At 39.3% G+C, this 23,189-nt stretch overlaps 1 protein-coding gene across 2 annotated transcripts in view; it reads right to left on the bottom strand.

Moving 5' to 3' along the window:
* The window catches only part of LOC136867213 (putative Ras-related protein Rab-33), a 151,543-nt gene that overhangs the window by 119,776 nt on the left and 8,578 nt on the right, over positions 1-23,189 (bottom strand). The window contains exon 2 of one of the 2 annotated variants that reach the window (XM_067144347.2): positions 15,495-15,614. The exons of the other annotated variant lie outside the window; for it this stretch is intronic. Coding sequence (XP_067000448.1) covers positions 15,495-15,614 — 120 coding nt within the window. The remainder of the gene's footprint in view (positions 1-15,494; positions 15,615-23,189) is intronic. 2 annotated transcript variants of the gene reach the window in all.

Raw genomic sequence — 23,189 nt, 5'->3', positions numbered from 1 at the left:
ACTATTCTTGCATAAAACATGCGGCCACACATGTTGCATCCGATGAAAGGTGGGACATGGCAGTGTTTGACATAGCTTATTTCTCTGGCGAGTTTCCTCTTCCTGTCTTCGATGTTCCTGCTCAATCATAGCTTTTGTTTTACACTATGTTCCTGTGATCAACCAAGAATGAGTTAGCTGGAAAATTTACAATGTCCAATAACGGACCATTTATATTGGTATTATAAATTTACTCATTCAGGACAAATATTTCAGATTTCCTATGGGAATCAACATCTATATCATCTGATGGCCAAGCAGGCATCAATTTTTGATAATGAGACAAAGTCTCTTGGTGCATTGGCACTGCCGGTGGCTCCAGTTAGCCTACGCAGTGGCCTCCACGGTATGCACTAGCCAGCGTACTGGTAGGTGTGCTAGGTACCAACTGATGAGCCCACCCTAGCACACGAGGGCGAAACGTTGGCAACCAAGAATGAGTTAGCTGGAAAATTTACAATGTCCAATAACGGACCATTTATATTGGTATTACTATGTTCCTGCTCAAACTGTACAACTGCAGCTGATATGGTAGCACGCCAGCGAGGGCGATCCAATGAGGGAGTATGCCAAGTATTTGGTTTTATATCTACTCTTCTCGTGGTCAACTTAAGTAGGTCTTTATATCGCTTCAGAGGAGCATCATGAGTCTTCTCGCCAGTGCTGAGTTCACCATACAGGATTTGCCGAGGGAGTCTGCTTTCACTCATAAGACGGATATGGCCTGCCCATCTAAGCCGATGATCAACGACGGCGGTTACGATACTGTTTAGCTTTGTTTTCTCGAGAATTGCTATATTAGTTATATAGCCATCCCATTTCATGTTCATCATGGATCTAAGATTTTGTTGATGAAAGCGTTCCAGTTTCTTGGTGTCCTGGCGATATAGGGTCCAGGTTTTACACCCGTAGAGTAACAAGGAAATAACAACAGCTTGGTATACCACTATTTTCGTGTGGATACTTACGATATTTGTTCTGGAATACACAATGTGAGAGATGTCCTAAAGCCACATGGGCAGCCTGTATTCTGTTTTCTATGTCCTTCTCAGAGGTACGAGAAGTGTTCCACCCTTTCCAGAGCTGTGCCAAATATGTTGATATCAAAACCTGGGGGAAGAGGGGGGGGGGGGGCTTCCCAGGAGCAGGCTGAGTAAGCACTTTAGTCTTCTGAATGTTGACAGACAGGCCAAAATGTTCATAAGCTCTGTTGAAGCAGATGACAAATTGTTGAAGCTCTTCTGGTGTGTGGACTGGAGAAGCATTGTCATCTGCATATTGCAATTCTGTGACCTGGAGGAAAAGTGTAATCTTTTGGAGCGAAGTCTGGCCTGGTTGAAAAGCCCGCCATCATACCGATATTTAATTTCCACACCTGTGTTGTTTGCAGGCGTTGTCTCATAAAGCATAGCTGCCAGGTACAGGGCGAAAAGTATAGATGCAAGTACATATCCTTGCTCGAGTCCATTTGTGATTGGAAATTCTTCTAAAATATCATTCTGATACATTACCTGACAAACCATATCATCGTGAAGAGCTTAGATCAGACCAACAAATGCTTAGGGCATCCAAAGTGCCACAAAACCATCCATATAGTGTTTCGAGGAACCATATCAAAGGCCTTTTCAAGGTCAGAAACCCCTAAGAACAGAAGTGTCATTTGTTTTCTGCACTTCTGGCATTGTCTTATGCAGAAGATCATGTCAACTGTACCACGAGAGGCACGAAACCCACACTGAGATTCAGGTAGTAATCTCTCAGAAACAACCTGAAGTCAATTCAGTAAGATTCTAGCAAATATTTTTCCAGCTATGGAGAGCAGGGATATACCGCGGTAGTTTCTACAGATACTGCGATCACCTTTCTTAAAGACTGTAACTATTCTGGAGTTTTTCATGGCAGCAGGAACATATTTGGTTTCCCAGATTAGAAGAATCAGATAGAAAGAGCTGTATGTTCCTATTCGCTCACCATCAGGAACTCTGAAAGCTGTTCATAATACCACCATTCTTACAGACAGCCAGGACATCTTGAAATGATGGAAAGAGCACCTCAGCTCGCTCTTGAACCGTAGTTCTGCTGCTGCTGCTACTGAAGGTTTTCTTCAACAGGTTCCACAACATACCCTGGATGGACACTCTCCAACCTTCCAAGAGTTTATCAAAGCTCTCCGCAGAATGAAAACAGGGAAGGTTCCAGGTTCAGACAACATTCTCCTTCAACTCATTCAAAGTGAAGGCTCACCTCTAAAAAAGCAGGCTTTGTAAATATACGTATAAAAATAAAACGACATGAGTTTTACTTTGAAAATCCACAGTCATTTTAGAAACAAGTCAAGTTTTAGAAAAGTTAAATTTACCATGTTGTAAAAACATTGAAAATAATTATAATTGACAACAATCTCACGAGTGACAGCATGTACTAATCTCATATTTTTTCATAATTTTTACTGCAGTTATCTAGAAACCATTCAGTTTTTCTACTTTCCCGAACGTTGTTATTGACTTATGCAGTTTCTGAAATAAGCGATTCAAACGTTCCTGACTTAATTTCTGTTACTGATTCTGAATGGCCATTTGGCAGTCAATGTTAAAAATTTGGATTACAAATTGTGGTTAGTGTTTGAGGAAATGGCCTGCAAGATGAAACATTGTAGTACTAACAGCCAGAGAAGTCTGCTGAGGCAGACCATGACTTCTGTCATCCTACAGTCAGTACCCCTTCCCGTCTTACACTCATGTTTTTCTTGGTTACTTCTTTTCACTGATTCCTTTACCCTGTATTCCACCATGGGGTTTCTTTCACCCTGCACAGCTTACAAATACCTTCGTGAACACGTCCCATTCCACTTCTACTCTCTCCACTTCAGTTATGGGTGTGTTGTTTCAATTCATTTTGGAATTTTTCTTTTACTTCAATATCTTTTAATTTCCATACTTTTAGTTTCTTCTCTCGTATTTCTTTCATTTTCACTATTTTTTCTACTTTCATTTTTGTTAATACTACTCCATAGTTTCCAACAAAGACTAATTCTGGCAAGGCTGTTTCATTTAACAACTGTCTACAATTTGCTCTTTCTACCAAGAAGTAATCAATTACTGTCTTCGTACTTCTGTTTCCCCATCCATATCTTGTAATCTTTCTACTATTCTTCTTTCTGACCACATATTGCCAACAGTTAACCCATTTCCCACACTTATTCCACCAATTTCATTAAAGTTTCCTAGGACAGTCTGTTCCACATCCTTTATTCCTCTCTCCTGTGTCTCCAGGAATTTATACATATCTTCTTCTTTGCATCCAGTCTGGGATGTATACAACGGGATGAAATACTTTACTCCATTCTAGTTGTCATTACCTGTATCTTTATTACTGTATCACTTACGTAGTCCACTTTATACTCATCTAAGATCTTGTTGGTTATTACCCCCAGTCCATTCTTTGCCTTACGTCCTCCACTCCAGAAGAGAGTGCATCACTTTCCCTTTTTCCTTATTTTCTTCACTTAATCTTACTCAATACCATCATAACTATATTCTCCCTCTCCATGAAATCAATCACCTCTTCTGACTTTCCAGTGACACAAGGTTGAATATTGCCACCTTCATAACGTTCTCTACTGGTCGCTCACAGTTCCTCCACCATAAGAACTGTGTGTCACTTCCTGGGAACGCAGTAGCCTTTTCCAAGGCTGATTTAAAAGTGTCATTTTGATTTTATTCTGTTATTATGAATGTGTTGTGCTTGCCTGGTGGCCATGATTGATAAGACGTCAATTTTGTATGGTCCAACACCGGTTCAAGTCCTGTTGGTCGAAAAAATGTTCACCACCAGAATGCAGCAAGGCAGAGCAGGAGAGGTAGTGGTATACAATTTCTGATCACTAGATTGTGTGCCAAAAGCACCGATTCAATTCCAAACCTCTCCGCAGAGTTCATATGGAGTGAGGACTTGACGCTGCTGATGGTGATTCGTCTGTTAATATTTTCGCTAGCCAATTAAAAGTGGGCATGTGTAATGAAATTCAGCATATCTGTAAAGAGTTCTGGAAACTTCCCCTCGAAATACTATAAAAGCTGGACACTTTAAGGCCGTACTGTCATCTTCATTGCTCCAGTTTAGGAAGTGCAGTATGTTCTTATTGCTTGCAGCGGCGGTGGTTATGATGTTGCTATGGATTGGGGGGTCGAGCTGAACCCAGGTCCGACATCTAGTAGAAATGAGGAATGGCCAGATTATGAAGAATTCAGGAGCCTTGTAAAAGAAGTGGTTGAAGAAGCCTGCCCCTTTGAGCAACTGAAAAGTTTGATTCAAGAACAAACCAGGGAGTTCGAGAAAATGAAGGCATGGCTACGGGAATGGACCGATGATATAACGTCTCAAGTGAGGAGTAATGCCGAAGAAGTGGCAACACTGAAAAAGAAAATAGGACGATTAGAAGAGGAGATGCAGAAACTGAAAGCAGAAGTGGAAGCTAACACTTTAAATCGTAGGAAGAAGTGCCTATTTATATATGGGGTGCCGGAGGAGCAGAGAGAAGACAGAGTGATTACAACCTATAATTTTTTGCTATTTGCTTTACGTCGCACCGACACAGATAGGTCTTATGGCGACGATGGGATGGGAAAGGCCTAGGAGTTGGAAGGAAGCGGCCGTGGCCTTAATTAAGGTACAGCCCCAGCATTTGCCTGGTGTGAAAATGGGAAACCACGGAAAACCATCTTCAGGGCTGCCGACAGTGGGGCTCGAACCCACGATCTCCCGGATGCAAGCTCACAGCCGCGCGCCTCTACACGCACGGCCAACTCGCCCGGTTACAACCTATAAAGTAGTGGACTTAATACAGGGGAAAAGGAAAGTTAATTTTAGTGAAGTGGACAATGACAATGTGCAGATAGTGGGAAGAATTAGGGGCAACAGGCCTATCAAAGTTCAACTGTTTTCTACGCTGATGGCTGATGCTGTGATAGGCAATGCGGGTAATGTGCAGAGGGAAAAAATATGGATTAAGAGAGACGTGGGAAGAGAGGCGATTAGAAATGAAAAAATACTTAGAAAGCACAGGATTCTAGCTATAAATCAGGGGCTGAGAGCAACTATCAAAGGTCAAGAACTAGTGGTGTCAGGCAGCAACTGGAAGAGAATCTGGACTGTGAATAGTTTGATGGACTTAGAAAGGAAGATAAAACAAGATGAAGAAAAAGAGAGAAGTGCTGCGATCAGTGGGAAAGATAGGCAAAATTCCAAAAGTAACTGTGTACTGTGTGATCAGAAGCAGGGAGAGGTACCAAGTGAAAATGTGACCAGAAGCAGTGAAGAGGAAAGGCAGGAAAGTCAAAGCAGTAAAGTAAGGGAAGCGCAGGGGAAAAAGGCAAGTTCAGAGGCAACCTGGGGGGGTCTTGATCTGAGTAAGAGCAGAGAGAGGAGCAGAAGCTTAAGGGACCTGAAGGGAGCTGAAGTTGGTGGCAAAGGAAGTCAACAGAGTGAAGATAGCGATGAAACGGCGGCCAAGAGAGGTGGTAAAGAAGCAGGAAGGAATAAAAAATTGACAGACATGTGGGGTGCAGGTGGAAATGAAGGGGGTGTGATTACTCAAAGTAAAAAACATTAGAGTATTGAATAGTGGTGACAGAAGTTGTAATTGGATGTATAAAGTGTAGTTGGTGGAGGGTTATTTATTGATGAAATATGTGAGTGTTGAGAGGGAGTAGAGTTATGATTGTGGAGGTTGAAATGTGGTGATGGAGAAGTGATGGTATAGAGTTGTAGTATTAGATACTGATGAATATTAGGTATCGATGTATTATTCATTAGAGGATGGGCGTGGCATGAAGGCAGTGGGGATGGCTACTGGGTGACCCTGTGGGGGTCATATATCCGGAGTATCCGATGAACTTCATGGCATATTCAAGGAGTTTAAATATGTATGGGTATTGAATGATGGAGAAGCGATATTGTAATTGGATGTATAATGCGTAGTCGGTGGATGGTTATGTATTGATGAAATGCGTGAATGTGGAGAGCAAGCAGAGTTATGATTGTGGAGATTGAAATGTGGTGATGGAGAAAGGATGGTAGAAGGTTGTAGTAATTGGATGTATAATGAGAAGTTGGTGGAGGGTTATTTATTGGAATGTGGTACTGGAGAAGTAATTAAGAAGTGGTGGTGTGTTTATTGTTGTATTAAATTGTTAAAGAGTGAAGTTAAAGTATTGGCTGAGAGGTGATGATAGAGGTAAATAATGAAGTGTGTGTGGTATGAAGAAATGGGGTGTTACAGAATTAGGGTGAGGTGATGGTGTATGTATTGTGTATTATGTAAATTTATTTGTGGTGGAATTGAGGAGATGGAGGGGTGTGTGGTGTATTCATTGCTGTAAGGTGGAGGTGGAGAAAAGATGGTGAAGGTGTGTCTTTTGGCTATATTGTATTTGGGAGAAGTGGTACATAGGGGTCTGTATGTATTTGTGAGAGTTTGGCAAATTGTGGTTTGCGGATGAGATGGCAAATGTAATGTAGAGTACAGCTTGGTATTTGAATTAGATCAAGTATGGTTAAGCAAGGATGAAGCAAGGATGAAGTTGCAACAGGAGAGAAATACAGTATGTGTGGGAGGTTGAAATGTGGTACTGGAGTAGTATAGTAGAGTGGTGGTGTATTTATGGTTGTAATAAATTATTAAAGAGTGAAGTTAAAGTATTGGCTGAGAAGTGATGGTAGAGGTAAATAATGAAGTGTGTGTGGTATGATGTAATGGGGTGTTTGAGAAGTAGGGTGAGATGAGGGTGTAGGTATTGTGTATTATGTAAATCTATTTGTGGCGGAATTGAGGAGATGGAGGGGTGTGTGGTGTATGTCTTTTAATTATATGGTATTTTAGAGAAGTAGCACATAGGGGTCTATATGTATTTGTGAGAGTTGGGAAAATTGTGGTTTTGTGGACGAGATGGCAAATTTAATGTAGAGTAGGGCTTGGTATTTGAATTAGATATAGCATGATTAAGCAAGGATGAAGTTGCAACAGGAGATGGAGAATGTAAACACAGACACGGCTTGTGAGGTAAGGTTGTCTGGGCTCAGCAATTCGGAGTAGGTCAAGCAGAAGAACAATGGCGGTGATGGAATGTGCCGTGTCAACAAGGACAGTGGGTAGAAGGTGTAGTGTTGCTCCGGGATTGCATATGTGGTATGCTATGTTTATATTTAAGTATGTGCTGGCCTTTCTTTGTGTATTTTTTTCTTCTTCTTTCTATGGCCAACGGTTCATTGAGGGAAATGACCGTGGGCCATTTGTTGTTTATATGTAGTTTAGTAAGTATAGAGAGATGATGGTGTAGATATTTAGGCTGGACATGACATGAAAACACTGAGGATGACGACTGGGCGACCCTATCAGAGGGAGGCACATAACCGGAGTATCCGAAGGACTTCATGGCATGTCCAAGGGGTACGTTTAGAAATGGAACGGTGAGAGGGAAAACATGTAAGGGTGGTCGTAATGGTAAGGGATGGGTATTTTTTAAGTGATTATTTAAGGCTGAATTTTATGCTGGAAGGTGGTGCAGGAGAAGTATAGAGAAATGATGGTGTAGATGGCAAGGAAAGAGGGACAAGGGTGAGGAGGACTCACCCGTAAGAAGTCCGGGGGGGGGGGGGGAAGGGCCCAAGACAAATATACTTAATTAAAATTAAAAATAGGAGAGGATTTCCACCAATCAATACTTATTAAATTGCATACATTAAACTACAGGACCGGTTTCGACCTCATATTCAAGGTCATCTTCAGCTGAACCATATATACATATTAATATAATGAAGCTTTGATTAAGATTGTGGTGTTGAAGGAATGCCATATGATGATGATGTACATTTAGTTACATACAAATGGGGCACGTCTTAGCGTGAGCTGGCGTATATGTCATTCTGTGCAATATTGCAACTGTATGTCTAAAATGTTGAAGGTCTTAAAACTAGTGTATAAAACACGTCTTTTCCTAAACTAACTTATATATATGTACAAGATAAAAACAATACATAAAAACACTTCATGTACATGAACATTCGTTCTTGCTTGGTGGTCAATACATCGACTAACTTCCGTATTTAAGTCTTATTCACAGTTGTACACTTCAGCTGCTATTCTTAGAGTTTGTAAAATTGCATGGATAAAAGTTTTGTCTTCCTGTGCATAGTGAGATAAAACACTTTCAATTTAAAAAGGTGCCAAATGTATGGATGAAATTCAAGTAAAATATGTTCAGCTCTGCTGTGTGTGTTGCCCCTTTTATAAGAACCAATTCATGTTTTCTTATTGGCGTCCGTAAATTTGGGTGACATTGGTTTCAAAGTAGTGGCTCCTTTCCCATTTGTAGCTGTGCAATGATGTTATGTTAATCTGTGGAAGATAAGATTGAGTTATAAGTGATATTGTGCGGAGGAATGTCTAAGGGTTATGTGTGTGAATTGGAATATGTACTTACTGTTGTTGGTGTAGCTGAGTTGTGTTTGACATGCGAGCTTGTAATGTACTACTTCGTGTTCTTCTTGGGCTTATGCTAGCTGCTGTGAGGGGAAGGAAAGGAGGGGTAGGGAGAGTTGTTGTTGTAGGGGTAGGGATGGAGCTGGGTGTGTTGTTTGGTGTTTTTCTGTTGCTTGTTGCATTCTGTTTATCGATTAACTTAAGGTAAGGGTTTTTTAAGGCAGGGATAACTGTATTGAAGATGATGTTAGTTTTTTCTGTGATTACATTTATGTTGTAATTTGGATTGGTGTACTGATCCAAAGTGATGTAGAATTCTTCTGTTATGTTGAGCAGGGGGCCTTTGGGGTTTATGTTTAGGATTTGCATATCGTTATCGATGTTTGTGAAACGGTGTTTATAGTCTGCGACATGTTGTCCTATTGAGGAAAAATGATTGTGTTTCACTGCATTTATGTGTTCGTTATATCGGGTTAGGAAGTTTCTACCGGTACGTCCGATATAGCTGGTCTCGCAGTTATTACATTTGATGCGGTATACCCCTGAGTGGTTGTATTTGTTGTTGCTGTTGATTGTCCTGACATTGTGTATGATGTTGGTACTATTGTGTGTAGTTCTGAATGCTATTCTTAGGTTATGTTTTTTAAAAATGTTAGTTATGGGGTATATGTGTACATTGTTGAAAGTGAATAGTGCATAGTCTTTCTTGGGTTAGTTTGGTTTTGGGTTGGGATTTTATTTTGTGGATGATTTTGTTAACCATGTCTTTCTTGAATCCATTGTTTTTAGCTATGTCATGAATTAATTGTAATTCTTTGTTTAGATCTTCTTTTGTTAACAGTATATTGAATGCTCTGTGTATCATGCTATAGTAGGCTGCTCTTTTGTGTATGTTGGGGTGAACGGAATCCATTTTAATTGTATTTGAGGTATGCGTGGGTTTTCTGTATATTCTGTAAGAAAGGTGGTCATCATGTCTAGTTGTCGTTATGTCCAGGTAGTTCAGTTTGTGATTGTTTTCGGATTCCATGGTAAATTTTATATGGGTATCTATTGTATTGAGTTTATCTAATATATCAGTTTCATTTGTGGACCTATTGTCGAGGATGATAAAGATATCATCAACAAATCTACACCAAAAAAATATATGGTCTATTTTGTTGATGAATGTGTGCTCTAAATAGTCTATGTAAATTTCGGCAATTATACCAGAAGCGGGAGATCCCATTGGTAAACCCTGTTGCTGATAGATAGTATCATGGAATTTAAAGTATTTGTTACTAATGGCAAAATTAAGTAATTTAATGAACTCTTCTATTTCCAAAGTGCTTAGATTGCTATGACTTTTTAGGTTAGATTCAATGATTTCTATTGTTCGTTTTGTGGGAATATTTGGGTACATGTTTATTATGTCAAATGATGCAAGTTTGTGATATGGTTCAATCTTTAATCCTTTTGTCCTATTACAAAATTCTATTGAGTTCCGTACTGTTTTATTAGCTAAGAATACGTAGTGCTTTTTGAGAAATCGTTGAATAAATTGAATAAATAGCAGATCACGACAGAAAAAATCAGGAACTTAGCCACCAAAAAACAGAATACACTAAATAAGAAGTTAGAAGCACTTAAACAACCATCCAAACCAAACCCAAAAACCGAAACTCCGAACACGAACTCTGCCACCTTTCCCAATGAAATCACTGAACACAAATTCCACCCACCCGTAAAAAATCTCACAAATACGTCTTTTAACGAAATGGAAACTGTTATCTTGAGCAAGGGACCCAAGCACAATTGGGGTAACACATCAACTTTCCAGAACATTACAACTACTATCACCGAAATAGAAAACGCCATACAGAAAATCCCACATGAGCTACGAGACGAAGTCAGATATGATATTAAAAAAAGGCTCCCACAATATATTGACAAAATTCACAGTAACTCCCAAAATAATAAATCAACCAACAAAGTACACATAAACAAACTCAAAGACAAGATAAAACAGAATAATCTACTAATAACGAAAGCCGATAAGGGCAATACCACTGTTATTATTGACAAAGACCAATACATATTGAAAACCAAAGAATGTTTTCAAGATAACACTTTCCTCATCAAACGTAAAGACCCGACCAATAACATACAAAGGAACCTCAAAACCTTATTAAAAAATACACACTTTCTTTTAACAGAAGTAGAATCCTCTAAACTTATAGCAATGAATCCTCAAATACCTACTGCTAAAGCTTATCCCAAAATACACAAAGAACATATTCCAATGAGACCCATTATTAACTACAGAGCAAGCCCAACCTATAAACTTACGCAATTTATTCAACGATTTCTCAAAAAGCACTACGTATTCGTAGCTAATAAAACAGTACGGAACTCAATAGAATTTTGTAATAGGACAAAAGGATTAAAGATTGAACCATATCACAAACTCGCATCATTTGACATAATAAACATGTACCCAAATATTCCCACAAAACGAACAATAGAAATCATTGAATCTAACCTAAAAAGTCATAGCAATCTAAGCACTTTGGAAATAGAAGAGTTCATTAAATTACTTAATTTTGCCATTAGTAACAACTACTTTAAATTCCATGATACTATCTATCAGCAACAGGGTTTACCAATGGGATCTCCCGCTTCTGGTATAATTGCCGAAATTTACATAGACTATTTAGAGCACACATTCATCAACAAAATAGACCATATATTTTTTTGGTGTAGATTTGTTGATGATATCTTTATCATCCTCGACAATAGGTCCACAAATGAAACTGATATATTAGATAAACTCAATACAATAGATACCCATATAAAATTTACCATGGAATCCGAAAACAATCACAAACTGAACTACCTGGACATAACGACAACTAGACATGATGACCACCTTTCTTACAGAATATACAGAAAACCCACGCATACCTCAAATACAATTAAAATGGATTCCGTTCACCCCAACATACACAAAAGAGCAGCCTACTATAGCATGATACACAGAGCATTCAATATACTGTTAACAAAAGAAGATCTAAACAAAGAATTACAATTAATTCATGACATAGCTAAAAACAATGGATTCAAGAAAGACATGGTTAACAAAATCATCCACAAAATAAAATCCCAACCCAAAACCAAACTAACCCAAGAAAGACTATGCACTATTCACTTTCAACAATGTACACATATACCCCATAACTAACATTTTTAAAAAACATAACCTAAGAATAGCATTCAGAACTACACACAATAGTACCAACATCATACACAATGTCAGGACAATCAACAGCAACAACAAATACAACCACTCAGGGGTATACCGCATCAAATGTAATAACTGCGAGACCAGCTATATCGGACGTACCGGTAGAAACTTCCTAACCCGATATAACGAACACATAAATGCAGTGAAACACAATCATTTTTCCTCAATAGGACAACATGTCGCAGACTATAAACACCGTTTAACAAACATCGATAACGATATGCAAATCCTAAACATAAACCCCAAAGGCCCCCTGCTCAACATAACAGAAGAATTCTACATCACTTTGGATCAGTACACCAATCCAAATTACAACATAAATGAAATCACAGAAAAAACTAACATCATCTTCAATACAGTTATCCCCGCCTTAAAAAAACCCTTACCTTAAGTTAATCGATAAACAGAATGCAACAAGCAACAGAAAAACACCAAACAACACACCCAGCTCCATCCCTACCCCTACAACAACAACTCTCCCTACCCCTCCTTTCCTTCCCCTCACAGCAGCTAGCATAAGCCCAAGAAGAACACGAAGTAGTACATTACAAGCTCGCATGTCAAACACAACTCAGCTACACCAACAACAGTAAGTACATATTCCAATTCACACACATAACCCTTAGACATTCCTCCGCACAATATCACTTATAACTCAATCTTATCTTCCACAGATTAACATAACATCATTGCACAGCTCAGTAGCGTAGCCAGGATCGGCCAATGGGGGGGGTTGCAGTTACAAAATTAAGATATAACATAATGAAAGTGCTTGTGCTTGTGCGTGTCTGGTACGCGCATGCATGACTGTCATAAGGATACTGATACAAGAGTGAATTACTGTATGTGATATTCAGATTGCAATACACTACAAAATTCTTACTTTAAAATACAGAACAAGAACAATATGATCGAGGTCAGCAGTTTTATCTCAAACGGTATGTTCAGTTTACAATCTAAAATCTAATTTTCGAGGCTTCCTAGAAAATAAATTTAACACATCTGTTGGTTTTACAACTATGTCTCTGTGAATGTTCAAGGGAGCCAACCCATTGAGTCGACTTTCACTTGTGGTATTTCTGAGGTAGGTTTTAAGGCGTCTTAATGTTGAAAATGATCTCTCACTGGCTGCAGTGGTGACAGGTAGGGTGGCAAACACTCTCAACAAGCAGTAGATTGCAGGGAGTTTATCTTGATCACATAAAAGAAGTTTATTGTTTACTGTCAGTTTCTATTTATTTTCTTTTTGTGAAAGTTCAATGGGGGGGGTTCTAACCCCCAGTAACCCCCCCCTGGCTACGCCCCTGGCACAGCTACAAATGGGAAAGGAGCCACTACTTTGAAACCAATGTCACCCAAATTTACGGACGCCAATAAGAAAACATGAATTGGTTCTTATAAAAGGGGCAACACACACAGCAGAGCTGAACATATTTTACTTGAATTTCATCCATACATTTGGCACCCTTTTTAAATTGAAAGTGTTTTATCTCACTACGCACAGGAAGACAAAACTTTTATCCATGCAATTTTACAAACTCTAAGAATAGCAGCTGAAGTGTACAACTGTGAATAAGACTTAAATACGGAAGTTAGTCGATGTATTGACCACCAAGCAAGAACGAATGTTCATGTACATGAAGTGTTTTTATGTATTGTTTTTATCTTGTACATATATATAAGTTAGTTTAGGAAAAGACGTGTTTTATACACTAGTTTTAAGACCTTCAACATTTTAGACATACAGTTGCAATATTGCACAGAATGACATATACGCCAGCTCACGCTAAGACGTGCCCCATTTGTATGTAACTAAATGTACATCATCATCATATGGCATTCCTTCAACACCACAATCTTAATCAAAGCTTCATTATATTAATATGTATATATGGTTCAGCTGAAGATGACCTTGAATATGAGGTCGAAACCGGTCCTGTAGTTTAATGTATGCAATAAATAAGTATTGATTGGTGGAAATCCTCTCCTATTTTTAATTGTGCAATTGTCAATACGGAAATGAAGATTATAGATTACAAATATACTTAGGCGGGACATGACATGAAAACACTGAGGATGACTACTGGGTGACCCTATCAGAGGGAGTCACATATCCAGAGTAACCGACGGACTTCATGGCATGTCCAAGGGGTACGTTTAGAAATGGAATGGTGAGAGGGAAAACATCGTCATCTGGTTATATCTTGGGGCCTTCAGGAGGTCTCTACGGGCAAGGCCGGTCGGGTCATCATCGGGAAGGCGGCCTTCTTCTCACCAGGGGTGATGACTCAGTAGGACAGTAGGTTTTTTAAATTTCTTTTTTATGTGGTGTTCTTTTCTTTTTGTCTTTGCCTACAATCTGTGGTGTTCTTTTCTTTCTTTGTATGTATATTAACTATGTCTGTTTGTTTTAAAGTTAGTAGAAGTTGTGTGTGTGGCTAAAGTTGAATGCTGTTATTTTTCTCATTCAATGGATCAATTTGGTATTTGTTTACTGTGATCTAGAGAAAAATAATAATAATAATAATAATAATAATAATGAAGAACAATAATAATAATAAAGAACAAAACTTCTAGAAGGAGTGCAAGTGTTTTGCCTCCTAGCCTTTTGTTCATGGCCAATCATATTCAACCTTCTCTTTCTACATTAAGGCCATTTAGTATGGGCAATCATTGCCTCTGTTTATGTTTCTGGAACAGAAAGTGAAAAAAACCACACCCATAGCCTTTGATTCAATCTAGTACAAAGCCTTTTTAACCTGGTTTTCTGTGACACTGTGAAATGTGAAGGGAGGACTGGCTGGAGGGGAGGGCAGCGAGTCTGTACAGTTAATTTGGGTAGGTTGAATATTTATTCTACTAAAGTAATCATTCAGTTCATCAAGTGAAATGTCAGGATTTGTCTGTCTCAGTTGATCTGCTTTGTGCAATTTCTTAAGATGCAGTAAGATTCAAAGTCTGTGTCCTCTAGGGTTTGTTTATAATGTCGAAATAACGAGTCGCGATGGGCCATCATTCTCTTGGTTTCATCATCTAGCGATGGACAAGGGCAGAAACCCTTATTTGACGTTTAGTGGCATGTCTCTCATATAACTTCTTTACCATCGTATTAAACAAGTTAACTTTAGCATCAATGTCATTTAGACTCCGTATATCGTCCCACGGTAGTTGATAAGCGTCATAATTCAAGTAATCCATGTTTATGTCCTTCGTATTTCTGACAGTTATGTACTTAGGTTTGTATTTAGGTATTATGAGGGAATAGGTTTACTTCATGTAATAATTTTTCTCTTGCGATCTTTTTCTTAAAGACATACCCTAGATTTTTGTTATAAAAATGGGAAAAAGGAATGCATCTGCTATCTGGATAAAGTAACTATTTTACAGTTCATTAATGTTCATGAGTTATCAGTAGTAAAAAAGTATGTAAATCCTGGTATAAACAGAAGTAAGCTGATTATGTTTCAGTAATTTTCCCAGTATCAGATCATCTTGAAAAATGAGTTTATGGCCATCTAACAAATAACTGATTTGGTGTCATTCAGAAATTGACAAGATGTGCCCCAATATCACAAAGGACCCCTTCATTATTTGTAAACAAATATTTAGACAGAATCTACGATAAGTTCATGAAAGAAAGAAAAGAATGAAAGAATCTACAATGACAGCCTATATACACCAATCTTAACTTACCTGGAAAGAAGATAATTTGGTAACGTCATAAACCACAACTACTGCATGAACATTGCGGTAATAATGCTGCACCATTGATTTGCGGAACCTTTCCTGACCTGCAGTGTCCCATAACTGTAACTACAGAAAGAGAATTGAAAAGTAGGGCAATTCAAAATTCACTTACTTTATATTTATACCTTATAAAAAATTAAAAATGGCATTTTTCAAAGTAGTACTGTATTTGATTTTTGTTATTGCTTTCACATGGTTCCTAGTGTGGGTTACTGTAGTCACGTCCTAGTTCGTGAACCATGGGCAACGGCGGAGTGGCCTAGTAAGTGATCTTGAGAGTCGGGATACCAGTCGTACCAGTTGCTATGGAATGGGAGTAGGCATCTCGGACATATTCCAAATCATGGCCCTCCTTGTGCTCAGATGGCTAGGACTATACAATCCACCGTGGTCCCTAACCCGGTAGAGGAGAGATCCTCAGTTGGACTATGTGTAAGTAGGATAGCATCTTGCTTCATGAATTTACCTAGCTCAGAACATTTTAAGCAAGCCTCGGAGCTAAAGCACTAGTTACAAATAGAGGATTGTGGCGACGTTTAGTAAATTCACAGAGGCTTGCAGACTGAATGCTGAAAGGCATAACAGTCTATAATGATAGTGTATGTATTCATTGTATGTATGTAGAAAACTAAACATGATGATCTTTAGGTTCATGCCGTACATAACTAGAAAAACTACCTAATAACACTTTCGTACCAAGAAAGGAGGCCTACTGTTTTATATGACTAACTCTTGAGATAAGTTCTAGAGTTTTAAATGGAAATAAAAGCTTGTAAGATGGTGATGAGCTTCACAGTATTACTCACACACTTTTTATTGATAGATGGACACCCTAGTGCTGAATCGGTCGACCTCGGCAATCTTCGTATTGGTAACCTTTGAACAGTGTTGCCAACTTATATTTTCAAGATCCGCTAAATACTACTAAAAATCTGCTAAAATTCCACCAACAAAATCTGATCTCAAATAATTTGCAATAAAAATGAGCAGTAATAATAAAAATAATAAATAATAATAATACAAGTAAATGTCTGCACTCACATGATCTGTGAGTTTCACTGGGATTAGCCCCGACTCGAAGCTGGCGAGGTAAAACTTGTATGCGTTTTACTGCCAGGTGCAAACTAGGTGAATCTCCTACCTCAAGGGCCACACACAGAACAGGCCAGTTCGTTAAACGGTCTTCCTTCATAGCATAAATATAAATGCTACTCTCTCACAGTTTCATTATCTGTCGTCATTCGTCAACTAAGAGATAAGTAACCTTTCCTCACGCATTACAGATTTATGATACCATGATCTCATAACATCAGATCCAAATAACATGTTTTCCTCATGTGACTGCTAGCTCTTGACAAGAAATACGGAATAGCTCGGAGACAGACTGGAGTACAAATTTAAAAAAAAAAAATGTGAAATGGATAAAACATTAAATTCCGCTATAATAAATGTAGAATTCTGCCAAAAAATCCACTGTCCGCTAAATGATATATTTCTCCGCCGACAGTCTTCTAATTCTGCCAAATTTAGCGGAAAATCCGCTAAGTTGGCAACACTGCCTTTGAAACATACACTATGAATTGCTTATGCATCGCTGTGCAACATCTGGCATACACTTCACGTACTAGTACTGTTGTTGTTTACACAGCAAAGCCAAACTATAGAATTCATGCTAGGAACAAGATTTGCATCGAGAAATGTTATAATGTTATATAATGTGTGTGTGACACAGTTATTGGCTTAAGATGATAAAGGTGTAGAAAATTCATATTGATGGAACATATTATCGATTCAATTCAGATTTCATTTCCATTCAGTTGGCAGCATTACCAGAACTGGGAGAGCTCCCTCCTTGCTCCTCAGCCCCGTACACAAATCTATCACTAAAAAGTGTGTGAGTAATATATACACTGCACACTTGAAAGAGCAGATCTTTGTGCTAGCATTACAACAAACACACACCCAACATTCTCACCAATCTTAAAATTGTCTATAAATACAGTATCTGTTCTGCATCTGAAAAATAATGAAGAAGGTTGTGGAAATTAAGATAGGGAAGAATTTGTGGTCCAGTAGAGGTCACGATGGACATTTATCCATATAACAGACCACAGAAACCATTAGTAAAGATAAACTACAGGATATCTGGCATATTGGTACGGCAGTGAAACACCAAGCAAGTAGGCAGAACTCCATTGTACATTTGTACCCATGATGCACAAACCCATTCTGACCTCATGCACACAAGTCCTGGAGCTGCACAGATTCCTATTGCTGCACAATGAAGAATAGTGGAATGGCTCATTATTTTGAACATTCCCTTCTCTAGGAAAGCTTCCTTCAATTTCTTATCTATCAAAGAAAATCTGGAAATGGTGGAACACTACAGAAAAGGGAAAATGAAGAAAATCTAAACAAGTCGCAATTGAAAATTGCACAAGAAAATTCACTACATTCAAACATGCCTCTCTGAAAGAAATGATCTAATAGGCCTACCTAGGCTGCAATTGCTGCATCTAACATTATTCCCAGCTTTTCCTGTAGCAACTGCCTTGTGTCTGAGCTTTTTGGGTTGTAATTTACTGCTCTTCAGCTTATCTCAGCTCTTTCTAGGGTCACTGGAGCCATCCAGGGTCGTTCTGGTTTTGCTAGTTGTTTTACGTCGCACCGACACAGATAGGTCTTACGGCGACGATGGGACAGGAAAGGGCTAGGAGTGGGAAGGAAGCGGCCGTGGCCTTAATTAAGGTACAGCCCCAGCATTTGCCTGGTGTGAAAATGGGAAACCACGGAAAACCATTTTCAGGGCTGCCGACAGTGGGGTTCAAACCTACTATCTCCCGAATACTGGATACTGGCCGCACTTAAGCGACTGCAGCTATCGAGCTCGGTGTTCTGGTTTTGGCCAAAGGTTTAAGAATGGATGCCCTTGCTGATGCCACATGATTTATGAGATGAAAATCTCAACCCAGGATCGACTAGAATTCGAACCTCAGCCTTCCATATGGAAAGCCAGCAGCTAAGCCACTGAGCTAATCATGCCCCTGCTGGATTGCAATCTTGGATTATATTAAAGAGACAACTTTGATGTATTCATTAACTTAGAAATTAGTGACATTGTCATATAAAGCCAGTGACAGATGGAAGTCAAGCACTGTAATACAATACTCACAGTGAGCAAATGTTGCATAACAAATTTATGTCAGCGCGGCAAATGTTCACATTGAATGTGCAATTCCAAAGTGCTCCATGTTCAATCTCGCTCGAGATGTTGAACATACAAATCGCCAGTGCTGCTTTCATTCTTATGAGATAGTGTTATTTTCAAAAGGAAAAATATGAGGGGGAATCAAATATAAATGGCATTTTATTTTTTATTTAAATTCATTTATTGAAAAAGAGGAGGAGTAGGAGAATAAAGAGGTAATGGGAAGAAAGAAGACGTGCCGAACAAATTACTCGTGATCCTCAGGGGTCGTAACGAACCGAATAGAAAAGCACAAGGCGATTACAATTTATTTTTCCACATAGTTTCCTGCTTTGGAAATGCATTTGTCCCAGCATATGAGCAGCTTTTTGATGTCTTTATCGTAAAAAGAACAGGGTCATGTCACCAGCCAGCTGCGCATGAAGTTTTCCATACTCTTGTCATCTTCAAAACGTTGCCCTCCTAGAGCTTCGTTAAGCAGTTCAAACAAAGGAAAATTGCAGAGTGATAAGTCCAGGCTGTAAGGAGGATGATCAAGTGTAGTCCAGTGCATTTCCTTGTAGCTTGGAGACAGAGCTGCAGTATGGGGCCGCGCATTGTCGAATCTGTTTGTTTCAGTCTACTGCGGTGATATGCATCCCTCGCCTTGTTCAACAGCTTACAGTAGTAAGCAGCATTGATTGTGCAGCGCTGATGCAAAAAATCAATCAGCAAAATGCCTCACCGATCGAAAAAACGGTTGCAAGAACTTTGCCAGCTGACAGTCGAGTCTTGGCTTTCACTGGTGCTGCCTCCCCTTTCCTCCGCCACTCCTTACACAAATGCGTACTTGAAATTATTTGATCACTGAACTGTGCAGTCAATCTCTCGTAAATTTGCGAGCTGTAACTCCTTCACGAGCAAGAAATTTTATAATTATGCATTGCTCCAACATCATGAGCGTTACTGACGAAGCGGCAGGAAATATCTAACAGCACGCCCTCCCCACTCCTAACGGTCCCACCTAAGCATAGCAGAAGCGCTGGGCCAATCCTACCAACTGTTGATGTTCAGGAACAAAAGTCCCGTTTATATTTGATCGACCTTCGTACCAGAAATGGTGGTGGCGAGTGGTTATGTACAGATAAAGAAAGTTTGAAAAATCAGGATATCAGTGGCCTATACAAACATTTTGCTATAATATCTTGTACACATTTAACTGAGCAAGTGGCTGTGTGGTTTGATCACGTAGCTATCAGCTCGCATTTAGGAGACAGTGAGTTCGAAACCCACCGTCGGCAGCCTTGAAGATGGGTTTCTATGCTATCCCATTTTCACACCAGGCAAATGCTGAGGCTGTACCTTAATTAGGGCCATGGATGCTTCCTTCCAACTCCTAGTCCTTTCTTATCGCATCATTGCCGTAAGACCTCTCTGTATCAGTGCAACGTAAAGCAAATTGTAAAAGAAAAATTATACATGCATACAATATCATTATAGACTGTTATGCCTTTCAACGTACAGTCTGCAAGCCTCTGTGAATTTACTAAACACCGCCACAATAATCGATTTGCAACTAGTGTTGTGGCCTCATTTAGTTCTATACCTCTTATCTGTAAATCGTTAGAAACTGAGTCTAACCATCGTGGTCTTGGTCTACCTCTACTTCTCTTATCCTCCATAACAGAGTCCATTATTCTCCTACGTAACCTATCCTCCTCCATTCGCCTCACATGACCCCATCACCGAAGCCGGTTTATGCGTACAGCTTCATCCATCGAGTTCATTCCTAAATTAGCCTTTATCTCCTCATTCTGAGTACCCTCCTTCCATTGTTCCCACCTGTTTGTACAAGCAATCATTCTTGCTACTTTCATGTCTGTTACTTCTAACTTATGAATAAGATATCCTGAGTCCACCTAGCTTTTGCTCCCGTAAAGCAAAGTTTGTCTGAAAACATACCGATGTAAAGATTGTTTCGTCTGGGAGCTGACTTCCTTCTTACAGAATACTGTTGATCGCAACTGCGAGATCACTGCATTAGCCTTACGACACCTAGATTCAATCTCACTTACTATATTACCATCCTGGGAGAACACACAACCTAAATACTTGAAATTATCGACCTGTTCTAACTTTGTATCATCAATCTGACATTAAATTCTGTTGAATTTCTTACCTACTGACATCAATTTAGTCTTCGAGAGGCTAATTTTCATACCATACTCTTTGCACCTATTTTCAAGTTCCAAGATATTAGACTGCAGGCTTTCGGCACAATCTGCCATTAAGACCAAGTTGTCAGCATAGGCCAGACTGCTTACTACATTTCCACCTAACTGAATCACTCCCTACCATTTTATACCTTTCAGCAGATGATCCATGTAAACTACAAACAGCAAAGGTGAAAGATTACAGCCTTATCTTACCCCTGTATGTACCCCGAAACAAGAACTCAATATAAAATCAATTCTCACTGAAGCCCAATTGTCAACATAAATGCCTTTGATTGATTTTAATAATCTTTATTCCATAGCCCATAGTATAGCAAACATCTTTTCCCTCGGTATCCTGTCATATGCTTTCTCTAGATACGAAACATACACACAATTGCATATTCATCTCGTAGCATTTTTCAATTACCTGGCGCATACTGAAAATCTGATCCTGACAGCCTCTCTGTGGTCTGAAACCACACTGGTTTTCATCCAACTTCCTCTCATCCACTGATCGCGCCCTCCCTTCCAAGATGACAGTGAATACTTTCCCTGGTATACTAATCAATGAGATACCTCGATAGTTGTTGAAATCCTTCCTGTTCCCTTGCTTATAGACAGGTGCAATTACTGATTTTGTCCAATCTGAAGGTACCTTACCAACACTCCATGCTAATCTTACTACTCTATAAAGCCATTTTATCCCTGCCTTCCCACTATACTTCACCATTTCAGGTCTAATTTCATCTATTCCTGCTGCTTTATGACAATGGAGTTTACTTACTTACCATCCTTTCCGCTTCCTCAAGCGTAATTTCACCAACATAATTTTCCTCCTCCCCATAAGCTTGGCTGTTCGCAACGCCACCAGGATGATTTCCTTTTACATTGTGAAGATGTTCAAAATATTCCCTCCACCTCTCCAGTGATTCCCTGGGATCTATTATGAGTTCACCTGAATTACTCAAAACACTGTTCATTTCCTTTTTCCCTCCCTTCCCTTCCTAAGATTCTTTATTACTGTCCAGAAAGGTTTCCCTGCTGCATGACCTAGCCTTTCCAGGTTATTAGCAAAATCTTCCCAAGACTTCTTTTTTGGATTCAACAACTATTTGTTTCGCTCTGTTTCTTTCATCTACGTACAAATCCCGGTCTGCCTCAGCCCTTGTTTGGAGCCATTTCTGATAAGCCTTCTTTTCACGTTTACAAGCTGCTCTCACTTCATCATTCCACCAAGATGTTCGCCTTTTCCCATCTTTACACACAGTTGTTCCTTGGCATTCCCTTGCTGTTTCTACTACAGCATCCCTGTATGCCACCCATTCACTTTCTATATCCTGAACCTGCTTACTGTCTACTTTTTGAAACTTCTCACTAATCATACCCACGTACTTCTGTCTAATTTCCTCGTCCTGGAGATTTTCTAGCCTTATTCGTTTGCAGACAGATATCACTTTCTCTACCCTAGGCCTAGAGATACTTAGTTCACTACAGTTCAGATAGTGGTCTGTACCATCGAAAAATCCCCGGAAAACTCGTACATTCCTAACAGATTTCCTGAATTCGAAGTCGGTTAAGATATAGTCTAGTATGGATCTGGTACCCCTAGCCTCCCATGTGTTGCGGTGAATAGCCTTATGCTTGAAGAATGTATTCATAACTGCTAAACCCATACTAGCACAGAAGGCCAGCAAACGCTTCCCATTCCCATTAGCTTACATATCTACCCCACATTTACCAATCAACCCTTCGTATCCTTTAGTTCTATTCCCAACTCTTGTATTGAAATCGCCCTTTAGCACCATTCTATCCTTGCTGCTGTCCCTGAACTCGATGTCACTCAATGCTTCGTAAAACTTCAAGAAGTTAGTAAAATAACCACCTAATCGATACTTTATTATTGCCTCAGGCAAAATTGAATATAGATTAGCACTTACAGGACATGTTTCGACCACTTAGTGGTACTCTTCAGCTGTATATTCAATTTTGCCTGAGGCAATAATAAAGTATTGATTAGGTGGTTATTTTACTAACTTCTTGATTATATTCGATACGGTCATGAAATGGACAACTTGTAATTCATAAAACTTGTCAACTTCATCCTCATCTGCACCCTCACATGGTGAATAAACGGAGACAATTCTAGTCCTAATTCCTCCAACCGACAAATCTACCCACATCATTCGCTCATTTACGTGCCTAACAGAAACTATGTTTCGTGCAATGGTATTCCTGATA

Source organism: Anabrus simplex, chromosome 3 (assembly GCF_040414725.1).
Source record: "Anabrus simplex isolate iqAnaSimp1 chromosome 3, ASM4041472v1, whole genome shotgun sequence".
NCBI classification, from domain to species: domain Eukaryota; kingdom Metazoa; phylum Arthropoda; class Insecta; order Orthoptera; family Tettigoniidae; genus Anabrus; species Anabrus simplex.
This window is presented reverse-complemented; position numbering and strand designations above follow the sequence as displayed.